At 41.5% G+C, this 18,033-nt stretch overlaps 1 protein-coding gene across 1 annotated transcript in view; it reads left to right on the plus strand.

Annotated features, from left to right (window-relative positions):
* Nucleotides 1-17,500, plus strand: part of DTNBP1 (dystrobrevin binding protein 1) — a 106,321-nt gene extending 88,821 nt beyond the window's left edge. Inside the window, exons 8-10 of the mRNA XM_018564794.1 lie at nucleotides 4,388-4,543; nucleotides 6,996-7,139; nucleotides 17,012-17,500. Of these exons, the coding sequence (XP_018420296.1) occupies nucleotides 4,388-4,543; nucleotides 6,996-7,139; nucleotides 17,012-17,268 (557 nt within the window). The 3' untranslated portion in view covers nucleotides 17,269-17,500. The remainder of the gene's footprint in view (nucleotides 1-4,387; nucleotides 4,544-6,995; nucleotides 7,140-17,011) is intronic.
* The last annotated feature ends 533 nt before the right edge of the window (nucleotides 17,501-18,033 follow it).

The raw sequence follows: 18,033 nt of genomic DNA on the forward strand, positions 1-18,033 counted from the left end.
TAGCCCGGCTGCGGGCAAGCAGCACTGCTAAATGTAGTGTGGGAGCGATTTTGTAGGAGTGATTTTAAACGGCTGTGCAGCCGTCCAAAAATCACTCGTAACCGGCCTGAATCACCCCCTCCCCTCTCTCTATCTCCAGCGGACGGACGGCCGTGCACTGCTCCCGGCTGCCCGTCTCTCTGCACCTGGGCTTCCTTTTTGCCGTAGTCTTCAGGGTCCCCCCCTCTTGTGGGGGATTGATGACCACGGCAAATTAGGTTCCAGAGCATGGAGCAAGGCAGAGAACGGTTCTCTACTCTGCTCCATGTGTGCAGTGACACAGGAATGCAGCCTTCCTGTCACAGGAGAAATAGCACTGACCTGTGCTAGAACTCCTGTGTTGGAGGTGACGGGGTCAATAAAGAGAACCTGTCACCTCCAAAAGCTATCACACAAGGGCTTGTTACTTTTGTGTGATAGAAATAAAGTCAAGTAAAAAATAAAATATATAACACTTAAAAATGTAAACATAAAATTGGAAAAAATAAAAATGTAAATACATAAAAATAGAAGAAAAAAAAGGAGATAAAGTTAAAAAAAATATATTACAAAGCAAAAAAAAAAAAAGTTAAATAAAATCTAAAAAATTAAAACCAATCCCTATCATCTGCATGCGAATAAACGCATGCATGGGGCATTGTGTGAGTGGAGTGGGCGATCCGTTACCACACGGCAATCGTGCACAAAACCGTGTGGATGGCCGGGCGGTCACAGAATCTCACACCACCGCCGATCACGCTGGCAGTGCCATTATTGTCTAACAGCACCCCAGTCGCACAAGTCAGATTGCGCAGTTTCCCGCCGCAATAACGCCCGTGCAAATGCACATAATCGCGATTGAAAACATTCCGAGATTACCACGCGGATGTAACCCCATTGAAATCAATGAGGCCGCGAGGCAACCGTACACGGCCTCGCCCAAGTCTGCACCCGCCCCAAACGGTAAATTCACTTTCCCAAGTAATTTGGAAAAATGGAATTACCCGCACAAATCTGGTCCAGACACCATGCCCCCCACTATACTCACCTTTCAGGGAACGGTCCTTCCCATCCACCAGTATAGGTGTACTATCTGTACCTGTGCCATTGTAATCTGAATTTCGCTCTCAAAATTCAAGCACTCGTTGGTCAGCGCAGTCACCTGACGGCACTGACCAACGAGAAGCTCTTCTTGGCATTGCTAAATACGGTTATGGTTAAAAAAAATATTTTTTTGTATCAGGACAAGTAGATTTTCATGAGGGACAAGTAGATCAGGCGCCCGCTTTAGTCCTTGGACAAGTAGTTTTTTTTTTAAATTTCCACACCCCTGCTGGAGGCTTCTTCATTGGTTTTATGGATTGTGGGGAGGGGGTTTGTTTTTTGTTTTTTAAATTCTTTATTCAAAGGTATTTTAAAACAAGTGCATAGACTTGTATAGAATATAGTGGGATAAATCTTTAGGAACAATTGTGTAAATACAATACGTCAATAAAAGCAGAGAATGGCGTGACTAAATACAGAGTATATAAAATAAAAGATAGAAAATACAAACCGTTTCCTTACAAAAGGCATGGTACACAAACTTGGTGAGAAAGGGCGTAACAGGCAGGTAATCCCTGGACAGATGCAATCAGGATATTATGTAGCAAGAATACTCTTCAAAACTAAGGAAGTATAAATGGGGTAGTTTTGGTTAAAGTAGGGGATGGGTAGGGGGGTGGGAAGTGGGGTTTAGAGAGAGGAAAGGAAAAGGTTAGGGCGCATAGGTGGAGGAGAGGGTAATGAGGAGGGGCCCACGGGGATAAAAGGTATTTGGGCACGGATAGGCGAGTGACAGACTAGGTTGGTTGGGTGAGAGCAATGGTGGAAAAACAGAGCAAGGAATGTGAGTCAGAAATCATTGGCAGCCCTAGTGGGGCTCTAAGGGGTATCTGTATAGGCTTAACAATGCCAGAGGCGCTGGTATTCCTCCTTAGTAGGTATGTCTATCCAGTAGAACCATGTGGTGCAAAATTGCTAGTCTGTACCCTTAAGGGCAATGGGGAGGTCTTCCATAATTGTGATGTAATATACTCTGCTTTCTAGATGGTGGTTGAGAATGCTTCCCTAATGCAGAGATGCAGGCACAAGCTGAGTTCACCAAGTAAATTATGACGACCGTCTGTATGTTTTTTTAAAGGGAGAGAGTTGTGATGTAGGAGAGAGAATTCTGGGGTTTTAGGAATTGGGTAATCAGTAAATTTTTGTCTGATCAGGTGGAGCAAAAGATGTGTATTATATTGTTCAACTTATTTATTAATGACATCGGGGAGGGTGTTAACAGCGATATTTCCGTGTTTGCGGATGACACCAAAATTGGGAGGGTAATAAAAGGTCCCAAGGCAAGGCACTACATCACCAACATTGTTCAGAAGTTTGGGAATACGGAGTGCAAAATGTGTGAGGTTCTTTGCCGCATCATTATGATTTTGTAACCTGATTTGTGTCTTTGCCCATAAAGGTTTTGAGGGATAAAGTAAAGTTTCCCATACTCTACTTGAATGTCCTGGCCGTGACCACCTTTCTCAGAAAGTCATTTTTCAATAGACTTTTGTCTAAGTAGCCAGGTGGAAAACTGTTGCCCTAACAGACTGCATCCAGCGTGTCCCCCGGCTGCTAGATACAGTTGTCTGCAGGGGAGATTCCTCTATCCATGCTGTTTAGCAGGGTCTGAGGACAAGTCTGAGTGTGTCATTATTTTTCAGATAAACATTCCAGGGTGAAGGTTGGAATCATGGGACTATGCTGAACAAATTTGAATGAGGCAGTGGCGCATGCCACTGTTCATGTTCTCCTCAACACACTTATTTCTTTGTCTGTTGCTGTGTGCTTCCTTTGTGTAAGCAACATAACAAAGCATGGGTGTCAAATGTGTATTCCCAGAACTCACATCTCCTGGTGTGTGTTTTACTAAGAGGACTTGTTTGTGTGACACATGCTCACATTTTCCTCAGCTGTCACTGGAGACACTTGTCATCCTCCAGATGTTGTCTGAGCTCTTCTGTGCTGTCTGAGGGCCTGAGAAATGGCTGAGAAACGTGTAATTAGGAGAATGAAACTTACCAAGCACCGCTGTCTAACCCTGTTCTTGGGGTGAGTAATTTCATCATCAGAGTTTGTTAAAATGACTTGTATATAATTTGTGTGCTATATTATCTGTCACATACTAAATAAAGGGGGTCACAGATATTGGGGTTAATTAGCATTTTATTACATTATTTTTTTATTACAAATATTCAATATACAGTATAGGTGTAAAGTATTTTTAACATGAAATAATAATTAATCACTGAAAGACTTTGTCTCCTTGAATGTGTGTTTATATTTGATTTATCACATTTTATCTTCACTTGCAATGGCTCTGATCTCTACAATAGTAACCTCATGGAACCGCACCCTGAATGCTTCCATGAGCTAGTGGTGTATTAAGCAGCAATAACTTGTAAAATAATGTTTTCAATTGACTTTTACATACCAAATACTGACAGAATCAATAATCTTGCATACATGCTGTAAATTCAGGTGATCGTTGTGACAGAAGCTTAAGTGAACTGAATATATTGTCACTGTTTGCCTTGTTTGGCAACATGACTTTAGGAGATTTAAGGTTCCATGTCGGTGTAGTATGTGTGCGTATATATGTGTCGTAAGAGAAAGGTTTTTAATGTGTTGGTGCTTATTTCAAAACCGGTCATAGAGCATTGATACCAACTAGTAAGCATTGCATGTAGCCAGAAAAAAGAACATTAGTGTATTGGTTACTACATTTTGTGACTAATGTTATTAAATTAATCTACGAGCAAGGCTGGATTCTTTTAGCATCACGGAATAGAGGTTGCTTTGACCAAGCTATCTATGATGACTCTGCTGCCAAAAGAGATTAGCATAAAATTAAATCCTCCGGTTAATGCTGGTGCCTGCACAATACATTTAAATTAAAACCTTGCATTCAGCTGGCAAGAAGCAATTGTGACAGGTCAGTGGGCAAAGCTGAAAAGCTGTATTTCTGTTCTATCATACCCTTGTGTAATGCTGGTCATTCTAAAGCATCGTTCAATATTCACTTCAGAAACTAGCAAGTGCTGATCCAGTCATGTGACACTGCTTGGTAGTTTTAGAGAAATAAGGGATTTTGTACTTTTTATTCTCCAGAACATACCATAATTTACACAGCACAAAAAGAACCTAACCTATATATAATCTGTCAAATGGATCCTGATGACCAGCTTTTTTTTTTATCCTTTATAATTTCTCTCATTGTGCTAGATGTTGCCTTCATACTTTCTTTGGCACTGTGTTTATACAAAATGTATTATATTTCTCCTAGCTGAATTGGATGGAGAACATGCACAGCGAGTCCTGGATATGGAATATGCCCAGCAGATAAAGCTAAAGGAACGCCAGAGGTTCTTTGAAGAGGCTTTCCAGCAGGACATGGAGCAGTACCTATCTACCGGATACTTGCAGATATCAGAGAGACGAGGCAAGTAACTGAACCCTCCTGTAGTCTCAAAAAATAATGAATTCCTGTGGCAGTCAGATTTAATTTTTCTAGAACAGGTTAGACACATAAAACGAACACCTAAATAGTTACAATGGGCCAGTGTCTTATTTTTGTAAGTGTAAAGGTTTTGATTAACTAATTTATTTTTGTTGCATTACCACCTGGAATAAAAATTAATTTTTTGAGGAGTATGTATCATTTGATTTATACGACACTTTGAAGATGCTAAGTATTTTTTTGTGATGCAAACAAGAAATGAGACCAAAAAAAGGAAACGGCATGCATAACTATTCACCCCCCAAAGTCAATACTTTGTAGAGCCAACTTTTGCAGAAATTACTGCTACAAGTTACTGGGGATAGATCTCTGTAAGCTTAGCACATCTAGCCAGTGGGATTTTGGCCCATTCTTCAAGACAAAACTGCTCCAGCTACTCCAAGTTGGATGGGTTTCGCTGGTGTACAGCAATCTTTAAGTCATGCCACAGATTCTCAATTGGATGGAAGCCTGGGCTTTGACTGAGCCATTCCAACACATTTAAATGTTTCCCCTTAAACCACTCGAGTGTTACTTTTAGCAGTATGCTTAGGGTTGTTGTCTTGCTGGATGCTGAAACTCCAATCAAGTCTCTACTCTCTGGCAGACTAAAACAGGTTTCCCTCAAGAATTTCCCAGTATTTAGCGCCATCCATCATTCCTTCAACTCTGACTAGTTTGCCAGTCCCTGCTGCTGGAAAAATATCCCACAGCATTTCTCTGGGTGATGAGAGGTCTTGGGTTTGCGCCTAACATAGCATTTTCCTTGGAGGCCAAAAAGCTTAATTTTAGACTCATCTGACCAGAGTGCCTTCTTCCATATGTTTGGGGTGCCTCCCACATGCCAACTGGTGAACAGCAAATGTGTTTGCCTATTTGCTTTCTGCAAGCAATGGATTTTTCTGGGCACTCTTCCATGAAGGCCAGCTCTGTGGAGCGTACGGCTTAAAGGGGTCCTATGGACAGATACTCCAATCTGCTGTGGAGCTTTGCAGCTCCCTAAAGGTTATCTTTTGTCTCTTTATTGCCTCTCTGATGAATTCCCTCCTTGCCTGATCCACGTGTTTTGGTGGGCAGCCCTCTTTTGGAAGGTTTGTTGTGGTGCCATATCTTTTTCCTTTTTTTAATATTGGATTTAATGGTGCTCCGTGGAATGTTCAAAGTTTGGGATATTTTTTTATAACCCAATTCTGATCTGTAGTTCGCCACAAGTTTGACTCTGACCTGTTTGGAGAGCTCCTTTGTCTTCATAGTGCCGCTTGCTTGGTGGTACCCCTTTGCTCAGTGGTATTGAATACTCTGGGGCCTTTCAGAACAGGTGTGTCTATATTGAGATCATGTGACACTTAGATTGCACACAGGTGGTCTTTAATTAATGATGTGACTTCTGAAGGTAATTGGTTGCTCAAGATCATATGTAGGGGCTCCATAGCAAAGGGACACCCCTACATACATACATATGCACACATCACTTTTCCATTTTTTATTTTTTAAAACAAGTTATTTTCTTGATTTCAGTTCCCCATTTTGAATTTTTGTGTGCATGTCCATTACAATGTAATCCAAATACAAATCCATTTTAATTCCAGGTGGTAATGCAACAAAATAGGAAAAATGCCATGAATGAGATAAATACTTTTGCAAGCCACTGTAGGTGCTATATATTGTGAAGTAATCACTGCTTCTGATTAAATGATGATGCATCTTCTATTCATTTATGTCCCAGTTATTGTAGCCAACACATTATATGCCGTAAATATATTTAAATGTTCCTCAATTCAAATCCTGGTAACAAATGGTCTATTAATCATTTTACGCGGCACACTGCTACACTTTCCCACCCAGAGTGATTAGCTATAATCCTTTTCAACTTGAAAAATAAACCGTCACAAATCTGGACAATTCAGACTGAACATTTGAGTGGTTACTAGGGATGCACCGATACCGGTATTTTGGTACCGAGTACAGATTAAAAAATTTCGGCACTCGCCGATACCAATTACCGAGTAACGGAAGTCCCATTCAGGAAGCCAGGTGGCGTGTAATGACTCGCCACCTGGCTTCCCGATTAGCCGAGAGCTTGCCCAAATACTTGGAATCGGCACCGATATCGATACTAGTATCGGTGCATCCCTAGTGGTTACCTCCAGTAAAAACTGCTAATTAGAATGATCCGTAGCTCCTAAGGTGAAGACTGGTAAAGCTATATAACAATCTTGACTTTGTAGCCTCCTGAGCTTCCCTAATAGTCAGGGAGGCTACCAATCATGCTAATGCAGCAATATAGAGGCTCAGGAGGGGATGGGGCCTAGCTGAGATCTGTTTTCTACTTCAGCAGCCACTATTTCTGAATCTTAAGCTCCTTATTAAGTTATTATATTTATTTTTGCTATAGAACCTATTGGAAGCATGTCCTCCATGGAAGTTAATGTAGACATGCTGGAGCAGATGGATCTAATGGACATGTCTGACCAGGAAGCACTAGATGTCTTTTTAAACTCTGGAGGAGAAGACAACAGTGTATTGTCTCCGATGTTAGGTAATACTAAATCACATCTACTTTTAATGGCAATACATTCTATCTGTTAGTTACACATATAGTGCATGGTGATTGATTCTCAACTTTTATTCTGTGCAATAATGTACAGCCATGGGATAGCTTAAAAAAGGCATCTAATTTCATATGCCCTCTCCTAATAGCTCACTGGCAAGGGATATCCTAACTCCAATCCCAAGGAAGGGAACAGGGCACATAGACAGGCTTAGGTCATTATGATGACTTATTCCTGAATCAACTTGTTCATGCAAATTTTAGGTTTGCTAAAATACTACTAGGTGGTATTGAAATATAAATGCACTACTATCAAATGGTGTTTTTGTGGTCACATTCATTTCACTGTGTTCATTGGATTAAACAGCTCTGCTTTAGATTACCTACTTGGACGTCCCAAAGGAGTGCCACAAATGGGTGGGCAAACAGAAAACGGACAAACCATCCTAAAAGAAAACGATACAGGACAGTCAAACTAATACAAGTATAGTATTACAGGACAGTCTAAATGGCATTTGCTGATGCTGCCACATTCACCTTGTAAAACTAGGTAAATGTAGGAACTGGTTGCCAAGTGGCCACTTTACAAACCTGAGCAATCCATGCTTGATGTTGGAAATCCCAGGATGCACTTATTAATTTGGTAGAATTCCCTGTAACCAGAAAAAAATGATTTCTCTGTACTTGATAGCATATCCATGGACAAAAGTTTGCTTGAGCAAGTATCAGTCGGTGCTGCAAGCCCCTTATGTGGGCACTCTACAACAATGAACAAGGAAGCTGACCTACGAAACCCGGACCTGGAATTCAAATACACCCTAATCTCCCTGACTACATTCAAAGAATGTATGGCAACTTTCTTAGGGTGGACTGGTTTGTGGCATTAGTACAATGTCTTCTTTCAGCTGGAAAGCTGATACCACCTTAGGCAGGTAAGAGTCACAGACGCAGATTTACTTTATCCCAATGAAGGATCAAAAATTAAGGCTTACACAAGTACATAGATCTAGTAGTGGCTACCATCTTTCTGTCTGTAGGATCCGTAAAGGAGAGAATACTCCACTGGAGTATTCCTGGCTTTATCAAGAAACTGGAGGAGTAGCAACAGACGGAGGTGTCCACTCCGAAAGACAGTTGCTTATTCTCATTATAGTTAAAATTGTCAAAAAATGAATGGTAGGAAAAAACCTTAGCATAACACTCCAGCTTATGCATCCCAAAAGGTACTGGTATGTCAGATGAGACAGCGGGAACATCTACAATCCTAAGTGTATCCCTTTCCAACTTCATCAGTTCCGACACCAAATCCCTCTCCTCGAGTAAAGTTGATGTGGACCCTTTATTGTTGCTTCCCACGGAGGCTGACCCTGAGTCTGACTCATTAGGTGCAGAGATTGTGTCCACTGCCTAGGCAGACTCCTCTTTGGAATTATCTGAGGGCACAGAGGTGGAGGAGGGAGGTGTTGCTCATTCGCTCATGGCTGAAAAAAAGTGCTTTCTCTCTGTGACACAAAACCTTCCAAAATGGACACGGGTATTCCAGGGTCATTCTCATGCCTGGACTCCCTAAGGCAAGCAGTGAGGAACCAGAGAGAATTGAAAGGATGCTGCTGGTGATGGTTTGCAGGTGTACAAAATGGATCTCCCACAGCCCCCTGCATCACCATACTACAAGTGTGGCAAAGTAAGAAATCATGTCCATGGAGACCTGACCTCCCCTTACTGACAAGCTGCCCCTGGCAACCACCTACTGAGCCTGCAACAGTCTGCGGTGACTGGTCAACAAATGGGTGCCCTTGCCTCTCATTCCAGTCTTTTATTCTGGCTGGGTGCAGTATCTTCCCATGCTGGCTTCATTCCCAGCATGTGGATTTCCAAGGGAAGGACCACCCTCTCCCTCCCTGCAATGGTTCCTGTAGAAAAGTGCCCTGGCTAAAGATGGCCACCAAGACTCCCAGCCTAAGCCATAGCTGACCCTGGGAGGTAAAATGTTCAGCTGGTCCATGCCGCTGCAATGTGTCTGCAGCCACCGCTCACACAGTAGCAGTTTTTTAAGCTGTGACGAGGCAGTCCTCAACAAAAGTCCCCAAAGGGAGAAAAACCGAGGAAGAGGTTCCCAAAGCGACCCTGGGCAGTGAGACTATAGAAGTGCTTCCGTGCGCTAAAGTACTCGTGGTTATAGCCGTCACACAGGCTGCTGCCGAGGGCTCCTCCCCAGTCCCCAAAATGGTGGTAGTAGACAAAACTCCCCTGAGGGACATAAATAGAAAGCATGGCCCGCACAATGAAACCCTCCACTTACCATACTACTGTTTTAGGCCAGAATCACGAAGGTCCTGCAGGAAGAATAAAACGCCACTTGCCGCAGCTGGGCTGCTGCATGTCTGAGATGGGCACTGTGAAAGGAATGTCTGAACCTGAATGGTCATGTAACCCCATGAGTAAAACTCCACAGACTGTCCTAGTCAGTGCCAAACTCGCACAGATGGAGGAACTTCATAAGCTCCATGGCTAAAACTAGGGAGACTACCAGGATTTATATTATCCAGCCAGTGACTTGTTTGAGGTAAAACCAAAGAAACTAGGATTTCCTGGAGGAATGTTTTATGTCCTATGTTCTAGAGACTTGGATAAAAAGTGTTCCACAGTGTGGGGGGTTTTGACCACCAGCAGGGTTTACTCCTTGGCTGGCTTGTTTGTTTTTCAGTTGTACCTAGTGCTCTACTCCTGCAGGTTGCACTATACCCAGTAGGTGATGATCGAAAGCAGAGCTGCGTTCTCCAATGAATGTGAAATCTACTTTAGTAATCTATCTCAATGCACATCACATGTTACTAGATACACTTCACCCCTAGCTTCCAGATTGGTTAATGTTTATTTACAATTTACACTTACTGAGTTAGGCAAGAGCTGGGCTATGCCTGTAGAAAGTGCCTTTGTACATTTACTGTATACACTTACTATCAGGGTTATTCACTAAAGGGTGAAGAGTTTGGAGAAGGTAGGAGAAGTGAACAATCTAGGACAACATAGCTGATTTGGAAAAATTCTCCAATTCAGCTCACGTTCCAGTTCAGCTATATTGTCCTAGATTGTTCACTTCTCCTGCCTTCTCCAAACTCTTCACCCTTTTGTGACTAACCCTGTATGTGTTTATAGGAGTTAGACCAGAATTGTGCTCTGTTTTTATACGAGTTAGGCAGGATTTGGGCTGTGCTTGTACGATTTGTTTTTATACATTTGCTATATACACTTAATGTGTATTTATATGAATTGTGCTGTGCTTGTAGGAAGTGTCTTTACATTTTACTGTATACGCTTGCTGTGTGTTTTGTATGTGATTCTGAGTCAGGAATTGTGCTGTGTTTGTAGGAAGTGTCTTTCAAAAGTAGCATTGTGTGGAGCATTGGCATTTGATGTTGAAGAGGAAGGTTACACACCTTTTGAGCAGGAAATGTGATGAATAGGCCAGAATAACTGCTGCTTGTCACCAGAAGTTGCCTGGACATTTACCATGATAGACTGAGGACTGCAACCAAAACTATGAAGTCATTTACTTTGCTAGCTGTTATTATTGGAAGAGGACTAAATTGTTGAAGTGTTTAATAAGTTAACTATATATTCATTTTTTTTTTTTTTTTTTTGTAGTGTTTAAATAAAATAAAAGTTTTAAACATAGACACTACTACAGCTTATCATTGTATTTTATTTACTGTCCTCTTTAAAGGTACTCATGGGTGCAAAGCTGGCATTCTCAAAGAGGACTAAAAATGTTTGGCATGGGAGAAGCACAACCCGTGCCACTTGTTTTAACCCCCTGCCATTAGCTGGCACGCTTCTCTCTAAGCACCACACACTTAAGGGAGGCAGGCATTTCCAGTGGTGACGTCAGCATGCAAGAAATTACATGGTCCTGTTTATTTTCTTTTTCATGATCTACCTGCCAGTGATCTTACACTTGCATGCAATGCTAACCCCAACCACTTCCTTGAATGTAGCTTGCTGATATGCTCATACAAAAATGCCAATACACATTACCAACTACCCAGGACGCAGACTATAAAATGCCCAATTTAGAATACAGAGACAATCAGGAAAATGTGCTCACACTTATCTAGACACTTAAATAGAAACTGAGCTCTGGAAGCTGTTCCCAAACAGAGACAGGACTCTGTTTCCTCATGTCGGAGCCTCCAGCAAGTATAACAGTGAGCAGCACAGTAGTGACCTTACCAAATCTCACTCCAGATCTCCTGAGACTAGCAGTCAGAGGCTGCAGTGCCCTAACCTCACACTGCAGATAATTGGCTATTAGGCTGTAGGCACAGGAGTTCCTAGACATACTAGTATACCATGAAGTGCGCTTCTATTTTTCAAGAGGATTATAGACGAAACTACATTTTTCAGGGTAATGCTTGGGCACAATTAACAATTCTAAATGTTCCATATAACATACCATTTTTATTTTTTACTCCAGTTCCACTTTAACCACTTGCCGTCCGCCCGTAGTAAAAAAACGGACGGAAAACATAAAATTTGCATTAGTGTGATATAGAGATGGCCAGGCATTGGTCAGGGGTATTAGGAGTGATGAGATATGTAAGAGGTCAGAATACATTTGTAACTGCTACATTTCTGATATGCCTCCACTGGCTGTAAATAAAATCTACTAGTCTCACTGCCCTGTGAATGGCATGCTGCATTCTCCCTGGCAGGATACTGGAGAGTAAGGAGAAGTGTAGTATGTGCAGGATACTAGACTAGATGCTGCCTTCTGTCTACCCATCACTTCCTGGGTTCCCAATGTGCTTTACATCTCTTTCCCTGCTGCTTGATGTGATGCAATCTCAATTTCTCAAAACTATATATCCCATCGTCCATTGCTTTCAGCAAGCAATGATAATGTGACATTGTTCAGAAACTGAGTTGTAGTTCAGACGGCAGGCTTAATTAGAGTGATGACACAAGGAAGTGAATATTTACAGGGCTGAGTAAAATTGTGTCAATGCATTGATGAAATACATAGGCATCTTCAGTAAGTAAGTTTACAAACTTCTAGATCGATGTGGTTATTAGGAGCGGGATAGAACTTAGTGATACTAAAGTCAAAAAGGATTTTAAACTATTTAATGCTGGTGAAATCTCTTACAGTGGATGCTGCTTGTTGTTGGTTGTTTAAAAGTTTTAGTTTCCTGCAGAATCAGCTAGTCCCCTGAGCACTGGTCCTGACTTCCTGTTTTAGAGTGACTCCTTTCCAATCAGAGTGCTATGCAGTCACCCTGGGTGTGCTAATAACCTGTACGTGTCTCCACAAATACACAGACACAGCAAATCAAGCTACTTCCCTCCCCCCTGGCCCCCTTCTCCAATTAGTAGATGGACAGTTGCTGGAGTCTGCTCTATCCCTTGTAAACTTGTACTCGACTGGAAGTTCAGGGAAGTGCAGCTAAGGGACTTGGAAGCAGCTGTTCAGAAACATGATTATTGTAAATGTAAAGCAATGCTTTGCTGGACAATATACTGTATATTTGTTAGATCTGGAATCCTTATGGAAATAAAATACCACTCTAAGGAAATTCAGTATAGAAATACATATTTGTTTTTAGTTTTTGAACATAGATACCTTTTTAACAACAAAATACAAACATTTCCCCAATACTCAGCCCTCTTAGCTATTTTGGGGTTTTCAGTGTTTGCAGATATCTGGGAAAGTCATTGCCAGGGATTTGTGTTTATTTTCTAGGCTATTAGATCTGAGAAGTTGGGGATGTTTGTATTGTACAATTACTTTCCCCTACTATTGTGCACCTTTCAAGTTGCCTATGAATTTATTATGCTCCTACCATTTAATCATTTTGTATTCTGGTTATGCAGAGAGCTGAAGCATGAGGCCCCAGAACATAGATGAAACTGAAACCTTTTTGTATACATGAATGGGCAAAGATGCCTTCTAACTGCTACACAGATGTGATCAACAGCTACTGGAGGGGTTTGGTTTCAGTGGTTTCCTAGAGATAAGACCTGCACATCTTTGCCATCACTGAGCTTGTATAAGACAGTTAGACTGTGAAATGTTGTGGGTGCTACTTTTAAGCTTTTATTTATGGTGCTGACTTCAAGATCAGAACACAATGAGGGATTTTTGCAGTAAATTTATTTTTTATTTAGATCTTTTTTAGAGAACATTTTACAGCCATGAAATTGCAAGCCAGCGTTGTGTTGTTAGAGCTCTGAATGAGTCTCCTTTTGACGTGGGGAAACGGAGCTTATCTACTTGCACAGCTCTCAGTTCTGCCATAGCTGGCTGCCTGTGAGATGCACAGACTGGGGAGAGGAAGGCTCTGTATATGGCAGAGTACATCAACAAACATCAGCTGCAGACCACATTGGTGATGGTAACGCTACAGATATTTTATCCTGTAGTAGAATATGACAACACTATAACAATGGCTGCAGCATTTTAATATAGGGTTTGTTGTGACAACCAAAGATATCACCAATGTATACATACTATGATCATTTTCCTTCCGTGTTTACATATAATTGTTATTGCCGTCTGTCTAAAAATCGTTGGATTATAGGCTGGAAAATATTTGTTTTAATATATAAAATAAGCCATGTAAACACATAATGTGCAACTACCAAGAGATTTCCAACCATTTGCATATAATAATTAAAAAAACAATCTACTATGAATGTTTTGCTGCAATAGGCAGTCAACATGATTCAATAAATGTGTACCTAGGGAACATTGAAGTGTCTGGCTGGGGGCTGGAATAGTGTTGATATCCTCTGGTGCACTGCGGGTCAGGAGGACACATCATCTGGAACAAGGTTAGACCAGGGCTGCATTTCTGCATGGCCTGGGGTGACAGGTCTGCCAGGGACAGCACAGCTTGTTACACATCACGTAGCTGGCTCAGTATGCTCATGTATAATAAAAGACTGACACCCAGGTTATCGGTGCTGTTTCTGCTCTGTATATCTGTTGGTGGAATATTGTGCCATGGACTTATACTACTACTACTATTCTACTACTGAACTGGTAGTAGAATAGGGTGAGAGTTTGCCTACTCATTTAGTCATTAGTTGTAGAGATGGTTAACTGCCTATTTCAAGTGTATTTCCACTTTTGCAGTCAAATTTGAGAAACCACCCTCTATATTTTTGTTATATGTTCCCATTCACACAACATAATGAAAAATAATTTTAAAAAAAATATTTCATACCTTTTTAGATGTCTCTGTGTAGCAGGCCTTTTGGAGCTTCCCTCTCAATTTACAAGGAAGGGAAGCTCTGTCTGTCCCCATAGATAGACTAGGGACAGACTGAGCGCCCCCTTGTTAACATACAGTGTTTCTAGATCTTTAACCCTTTGTTAGGACAGACAGTGTTCAAATCTAGTTTACAACTAAGATCTGCCAACACAATACAGAAAGGGTTAACATGAACCTGTCCAGTCCCACTTGCATTCCAGAGCAAACCTCAGTACAGAGAACTTTTCTTTCAGAATAGAGTATGTATTGGGCAAACAGCAATTTAATTTTAGGTTCTGATATGTGAATGAGAAATGTGACCAATATAAAATGGGTGTTATGCCAATTTGGCTGCAAAAGTGGAAATACACTTTAAGCCCCTTCACCCCCAGTCTTGGTGTACCTTGTGTTGGTATGACTTCTGGTTTAGCCAGCTGACTGCAGTAGATGAGGGCAGCTCAAAACAGCCTATGGGTGAGAAGGAAGTATAACTTGGGGGCTGGTAAGTAAGGGGGTTGTCAAGATAGCCATTATTTAATGCGAGCTGGCCTAAAATAGAGTAAGTCCCATTCTCTATAATAAAGGGGTGGGAAAGCACACTCTGTTGCTTCAGTAATTTATCCTATGGACAGGTATACCTGTTTACACTTTAATAGCATATTCACTGTGTATTGGAACCATTTCTCCTCCTTTTTTTATTATTAAACTCCAGTTATTCTTTAGCTATATATTACAGCAAATAAGCTGGATAACATTATCACAAATAATCAGACTCGGGCCATAGAAAAGCATTTTAAAGCTCACTTTACACATTCTTCACTGACAGCTAAGCACCTGCAGCAAGTAAATTAGAATGAGAGCTTTATGCTGTGAAGGTGTCTGCCATTAGACGCCTGTAATGTGGAATACATCAGACCCAGATGGAAAAGAACATTATGTTCATTTACTTTTTATATAGAAATCCATCGGTGTGGGGGAAGGGGGGGAAGAGTCAGGGAAAAGGTCACCACTTTAGTGTCCTGTGTGCATCTTGATGCACTGACCACCTGCTTTCAGATCTATGACATTGGTGCATATCCTGTATGAGATACATTTATGCATTGCTCTAATACAGGATGGAAACGCCTAAGCCAGTGCAGCAAAGCGTAAAAGACTTGTGTTTTTCATACCTCCCCTAAAACAAAATAAATAAATTGTAACGCCTGCACCCAGCAAGACCAGAGCCTTTCCCTGCATCCATTGAAGCCAATGTAAATAGGCGGATGTTTGATACCAATAGAAAATAGTTTGAAGAAGGGCTTGCCACGGTTTGTCCCAAGCTGTTCTGAAAGGCGCTTTGTGTTTACTGAGTGCTGCTGAACATGTTCTTTTGTAGGGCTAGCAGGGTGTGTGTGCAGATTGGGGGATTCCTCGACTATAACAAATACTCTATTTGTATACACGAAGGATATGATTATGCTTTTACTAATAATCTTACCTTTCAAATATGTTTTTGTTCCCTTACAGTACATTGTTTTAGCTTCTATAACTCAAATACAGGCTACAATGTGACCAATAATTCAGGACTACCTCTAATTCAACACAGAAAATAGAATTTTCCAAACCCAGCCAATCAGTGTTGTCCCTTTTAGGTATTGCTATCTACCAGTTTGAATAGGAAAAGTCACAATTGTCCCCATAAGACAGATATCTTCTGTCATCACTTTTTAAGGTGTGATATAGAATAAGGTATTGATGGCATAAACAATAAAGTTGGCTGTACAAATTGCGCTCTGGTAGACTAAGACTGGCAAGAGACAGTTTGAATTTTAACCTATTCAGCCAATTTGAACCGCGGGTGGCCCTGCGAACAAAAAGTAAAATGAGCCGAGTAGAAACTTATCACCTGAACAGTGACTGCATCTTAACAGAAGCAGTCACTCTTCAACAGTGCTGTATTCAGGAAACCACGGGTGTCCTAGCCATCTGAATACAATAGCCGGAACAAGTAGAGGTGAGACGCTGGATTCAAATAACCAGAAGATCGTCCAGAACACCATAAAGTACAATGGCTCAGGGAAGGCCACTCTAAAAAAAACAGGATGCCCAAACAATGGGACCCAGAATTAAAGATTCACATACATAAAGTTCAATAAGAATGTTAAACAAGAGCCGTTCAACAGTCCAAAAACTCTCAATAATAGAATTGGTTTATAAATGACATCACAGAACATCCAACGCTCCTTTGGGGCCTAAAGACCTCCCCTTTCTTCAGGGCTTAAAGAGCAGCCTTACTGGAGCCATTGTGCTTTATTACCCCATCATAAATCCAGCGTCTCACCTCTACACTTAATACAATAGATGGTAGTGGAGATTCCTCCATCCACACTGTTCATCATGGATGGGGGACTTTATTGGAGAGTAAATTGAGCCATGTATGGCTAGCATTGGCAGGTTTAGGTCTCTGTCTCTTTCTTTGTAGATTTGTTGTTCTAGGTAAAGGTAGTTGAAGATGAACATTATGGCAGCGCTAGTCTCTAGTAGCTGACAGTTTTAATACATACACACCTTATCAATACATTTTCTAATAACCCCTCTTTTGTGTTCTTTCTTCCCATGTCGAAGGCCCTGACTTTGATTCCTGCCGCAGTGAGATCACTCTTCAGGTCCCCAGCCAAGCAGAGCTCCGACAGAAACTTTCCTCGCTGTCCTCCACATGCACCGATTCAGCCAGTCAGGAGAACAGTGAAGACGGAGAGGAGTCGCCGGTTATCCAATCAGACGACGAGGACGTTCACGTGGACTCTGTACTTCTGAATGTTAGCCATATTGTAAAAGCTACTTCTGATGCTAGCGATGAAAGTGATACTCACACAGCATGAAGAGCGGGTTTTACTGGAGCAAAAGCTCACCTGTACTAATCCATCCCTAAAGTCCAAACACCCACTCACATACCATTCAAGGGTTCCCTTTACTGATTTACACAAAGATTGTGTATTGGGGTCATTTTATGATGAGAAGAGTGTTTGAAATGAAGCCTTTGTAGAAAAGAGGCGGCAGCAGCACTGAATCTCCACAGTCAGGCAGATCTACCTGTGCACTTAGCTTCTCCAGCAGTGCCTGTGTTTGCTTCGATTCTAAGGGCCATGTCATACTGTCGTCTACTGAAGGTTTGACTCAACACTTCGCTATATGGCCCAGTGCCATCAGGCAGAAATTGTGGATCAGCACAATTGGAAAGGAGTCAAAATGTAGAACTACAGTCTATAGATAACCTGGATAGAGTCATTATTTGCGACTCCGTATGTACTCTAACCTCAGAAGACAAACGTCTCCTGAGAGAGGGCACACGGCATTTTGATTTTGTAATGCAGATCAGGGATAAGCCTGAGGAAAATGTCCACTTCATTAAACCAGTATTAGATTTCTTTTTCCTGTGCCAATTACTGTGTACTTATCCTTGATGAATAAAATGTCATACCACAAATGCTGGGCTATTCTATTCCACATGGATAACAAAGAGTCTGCATTCTACAGCAGCCACAAATGAAAGTCTTCCACCTTTTTGTATCTCTATCTACTAGGAAAGGCTTTGATGCACAGATTTTTAGATGAGGGAGAGCACGGGCTCAGACAGTCATATTTAC

Source organism: Nanorana parkeri, unplaced genomic scaffold (assembly GCF_000935625.1).
Source record: "Nanorana parkeri isolate BGI_ZX_2015 unplaced genomic scaffold, ASM93562v1 scaffold783, whole genome shotgun sequence".
NCBI lineage: Eukaryota > Metazoa > Chordata > Amphibia > Anura > Dicroglossidae > Nanorana > Nanorana parkeri.